This window comes from Sorex araneus, chromosome X (genome assembly GCF_027595985.1).
Source record: "Sorex araneus isolate mSorAra2 chromosome X, mSorAra2.pri, whole genome shotgun sequence".
NCBI classification, from domain to species: domain Eukaryota; kingdom Metazoa; phylum Chordata; class Mammalia; order Eulipotyphla; family Soricidae; genus Sorex; species Sorex araneus.
Window position 1 is genome coordinate 208,224,896 of NC_073313.1, and position 4,279 is coordinate 208,229,174.

The following is a 4,279-nucleotide window of genomic DNA, read 5'->3' on the forward strand; positions in this document are numbered from 1 at the left end:
GGCAAAGTAAATAAAAGGTGGTTGCAAATAAAAGAAGAGAAGAAGCATACACAAGATAGAGGTGTACCAGAGAGGAAGCAGAGATGAGACAGAGGTATATTAGAGAGGAAGCAGAGATGAGATAGAGGTGTATTGGAAGCTCAGTGGCACCAACAGCAGGTCAAGATCATTAATGTGGTGTAGCAAAATGCCCAAGAAACTTACGTATACAAAGATTTCTCTCTCTCTCTCTCTCTCTCTCTCTCTCTCTGTTTCCAAAGTCTGGGGGATCCTTCCCAATGATTTGGGGGTCCAAGTAGTGGCAGGGATCAAATGGGGTCAGCTGCAATTAAGGTGGGCACCTTAAGCCCTGTACTATGTTTCTGATCAAGCAAGTTTTGATTTTTAAGTTATCTTTAAAATTAAATAACTACAGGGGCTGGAGTGATAGTACAGTGGGTAGGGTGTTTGCTTTGCATACGTCTGACCTGGTTTTGATTCTCCACATCCCATTTGGTTCTCCAAGTACCACTCGGAGTAATTCCTGAGTGCAGAGCCAAGAGTAATCCCTGAGCACTGTTGGGCATGGGCCCCAAACACATAAAAATTAAGTAAATATATCATAGGTAGTCAAGACTATCTATTTCTTGTATTCTAAAGATCAAAAGCACATATGTAGAAAATAATGTATTCTTTCAAAAAAACCACATGTGCAATTTTTTCTCACTCTTCATAATGGTAACGTTCTGTAGGCTCACATTTATAAACTATATAATACACACCAAGTATTGGCGATCATTCCCAGATCAGAAACAAAAACTTCCTTGTTTTGCATGGGGAGAAGATACATGCCATATTCTATTGTGGCACCATATGTCACTCAATTAAACAGTTCCCTACTCTAATGGTGTGCATTTAAGAAATTTCCTTTCTTTTGCCACTACAAATCGCTGCAACAAAAAACTGCACAAAAATATTTTCATATACATTACACAGGGTTTTGAAGAGGATCAAAGTTTTATTAAGAAAAAAATAAAACAAAACAGCACATTACTGGCAGAGGGTACAACTCAGACAAGCCCCAAAGGTATAAAACAGAAAGTAGTACAATGTAATAAAATCTAAGGTATGAGAACAATGGTGCCAGATAATGAAGGGAAAATCAAACTAGAATCAGATTACTTGTACATAATCCAATAGTACTTTCATTATTTTTTCTTTTTGGGTCACACCCAGCGATGCTCAGGGGTCACTTCTGGCTCTGCACTCAGAAATTATCCCTGGCCATGCTCAGGGGACCATATAGGATGCTGGGAATTGAACTCGGGTCGGCCGGGTGCAAGGCAAACGCCCTCATGCTGTGCTATCACTCCAGCCCCTGATAGTACTTTTAGTAAGAAAAAAAAAATCAAATTTGTACTTTTAAAAGCTTGTGCAAACTTAAAAAAAAATCAAATTTGTACTTTTAAAAGTTTGTGCAAACATCTTAAACATCATCAAATGATGAGAACATAAATAAGATGTGCTATATTCACACAATGGGATTAGTAGTAACCAGGAATGAAGTAACACGAATGACCTTGAAAACAGTTATAAAACAGTTGTATGAGAGAAAACAGTTACAAAAGATGACACGTTGCATGATTCCATTTATATGAAATGTCCAGAATAGGCAAAGTCACAGAAGCAGAAAGCAGCCTGGTGAGTACCTGAAAGGAGGAGTAGGCGAATTAAGGACAAATTGGGAGTGATTGCTACCAGATAAAAGTTTTTTGTGGGGGTGGTGAAGAGTATTCTAAAATTGCGATAACAATTGTACAAATCCATGAGTATTGCTAAAAGCAAACTGAAAAAGAAAAAGACTAATGGCTACAGAGAAAAGGGACTGAGAGATGTCAATAACAGAGGTAGGGGCTGGAGTGATAGTACAGCTGGTCGGGCCTTGCACACACCTGACCTGGGTTTGATCCCTGGCATCCCATATGGTCCCCTGAGCACTGCCAGCCAGGAGTAATTCCTGAGCACAGAGCCAGGAGTAATCCCTAAGCACTGCTGGGTGTGACCCAAAAAGGAAAAATAAACAAAAGAGATAGAAAAATTAATTAGGGAACAATCTAGGTTAGAGATGAGGGTGGGGCCGGAGTGATAGTACAGCAGGTACAGCATGTGACTGATGGGGTTTGATCCTGGTATCCTATATGGTCTCTGGAGCACTTTCAGGAGTGATTCCTAAGTGGAGAGTCAGGCATAATTCCTGAATATTGCCAGTGTGGCACCAAAGCCAAATCATAAGATGATGAGGGTCTAACTTTAAGCAAAGACCAGGGAACAGGGACAAGCAGTAGAGATGGACTACTTGGAAGGAAAGAGCAATAGAATTTAGTAGCTGGCTAGATAAAATGTAGGAATGCCTCTTCTCTCACAAGAAAAACAGTGTCTGCACAATTTTCCAATTAGGTGCAGAAATTGACTGACCTGAACTACTTAATGTTTTTTTCATCTGTATATAACAATAAATCAATTATGCAAGCAAAAAGGAGTATGTAGGAAAGGGACAGATCTTGGAATTTCTGATCTGGGTGACTAGTTGAAGAATCATTACTCCTTTCTTCTTAACTGAGACAAACTGAAAATAGAACAACAGACTAAGAGCAAAAGATACTATTATATGTAGTGTTTCAGCTGCCATAGGACAACATGCTTAAGCTGTCTAGTAGTCTAGCATATGAGTTGTCTTTGAGGGGCCTTGGGTTGGGGAGTTGTAAGGAGTCTAGAAAAGTGATGAGCAAAGGGAACACAATTAAAACCAGCCCAACTGCTCTGGGAAGGGCAAAAAGTAAGCAACATGTGGCCTACTGAGGACACTCTGGGCAACATTTATTTCAGAAGCAGGTTGAGAATTAGTAGTGGAGTGGCAGTGAAACTTGACCCACACCCTCCGCAGCATGCCTTCATCACGGTGAGCAACCAGGCTCAAGTGCTTTGTTTCCTTTCCATTAACTCTGATGCCTTCAGAATTTCACAAAACAACTAACAGGGATGGCTCTTAACTTACAAATTAGGAGACTGAGGATAGGGAAATCTGAAACATGTTTGTGAACAACCTCAGAGCAAAGAATGACTCTTAGAGGGGTTGGAGCAATAGCACAGCCAGTAGGGTGTTTATCTTGCACCCAGCTGACCCGGGTTTGATTCCCAGCATCCCATATGGTCCCCTGAGCACCCACCAGGAGTAATTCCTGAATGCAGAGCCAGGAGTAACCTCTGCATCGCCAGGTGTGATCCCCGCCAAAAAAAAAAAAAAAAAAAGAAAGAATGACTTTTAGAATAACCAGAATCCAGGGTCGAGAGCTAGTACAGTGGGGAGGGCAACTGCCCAGCATGCAGTCCTGGGTTCAATCCCTGGCATCCTACCTATATGGTCCCCCAAACACAGTCAGGAGTAATTCCTGAGTGCAGAGTCAGAAGTAACCCCTGAGCACTGTTGAGTGTGACCCCCCCCAAAAAAAAAAAAAAGAAAGAAAGAATGACTAGAATCCAGGTCCATTCCACAAGTCAGACTCTTTCAACTCTGCTTTCCCCTGTTCTAAAATTCTTCAAGCTTCTACCAACCCTCCCACACCACTTCAGTGACTAGTAGCTGTCAGGGAGGCAAGGAGGTCGTCTAGATTATATTTTTTCTTCTTAAAAACGAAACAAACAAACAAAAAAAACCCTCAAACCAAAAATCCTAAAGTTTAGGTAGCATAGCTGCAACTGCATTTAACTTTACAGTATTGATTTACAAAGTTACTGCACCCACCATCATCATCACGAAAGTGCCCACGACCCTCCCTCACTGTCCTAATGTGACTTCTGGTCCGATCCATACATTTTTTTTGTTTTTCCGCTTCTTACAGATGCGCGGAGTCCGAGGCGACGTGAACCGCCAACCTCCTGGACGTTGTAGAATAAAGGTCACTCTCCCCGTGAATTTCTCAGTGGAGAAGGAGAGGCAAGAAAACCCAGGCTGCGGGGCCTGGGTCGCAAATAGAGGAACCTCGGCTATGCCCACTACTCGCACGCAGCGGCCCCCCAGGCCAGGGGGGACAGCCCCCTCCCAGACTCCCCTTAACTCACTTTTTTGATATTTGATTTGGAGGCGGGGTGAAAGTCCTTCTTGCACATGAAATTTGCGAAAGATTTCCCCATCTTGGATCCGGAGCGGCTGGGAAAAGAGCTCTTAGAATCGTGAGAGGCATAAACAAACTCTGCCGCCCAACCGGAACTGCACCGCCGGTGGGGCGAGAACTTCCGGGGT

General features: G+C 42.6%; 1 protein-coding gene across 2 annotated transcripts in view; it reads right to left on the minus strand.

Moving 5' to 3' along the window:
- Positions 1–4,249, minus strand: part of CIR1 (corepressor interacting with RBPJ, CIR1) — a 34,481-nt gene extending 30,232 nt beyond the window's left edge. For both annotated transcript variants that reach the window (XM_055119995.1, XM_004601360.2), the window contains exon 1: positions 4,099–4,249. Coding sequence is in view for 1 of the 2 variants with exons in the window: in XM_004601360.2 (XP_004601417.2) it covers positions 4,099–4,170 (72 nt within the window). In the remaining variant the exon portion in view is untranslated. The remainder of the gene's footprint in view (positions 1–4,098) is intronic.
- Between the last annotated feature and the right edge of the window lie 30 nt (positions 4,250–4,279).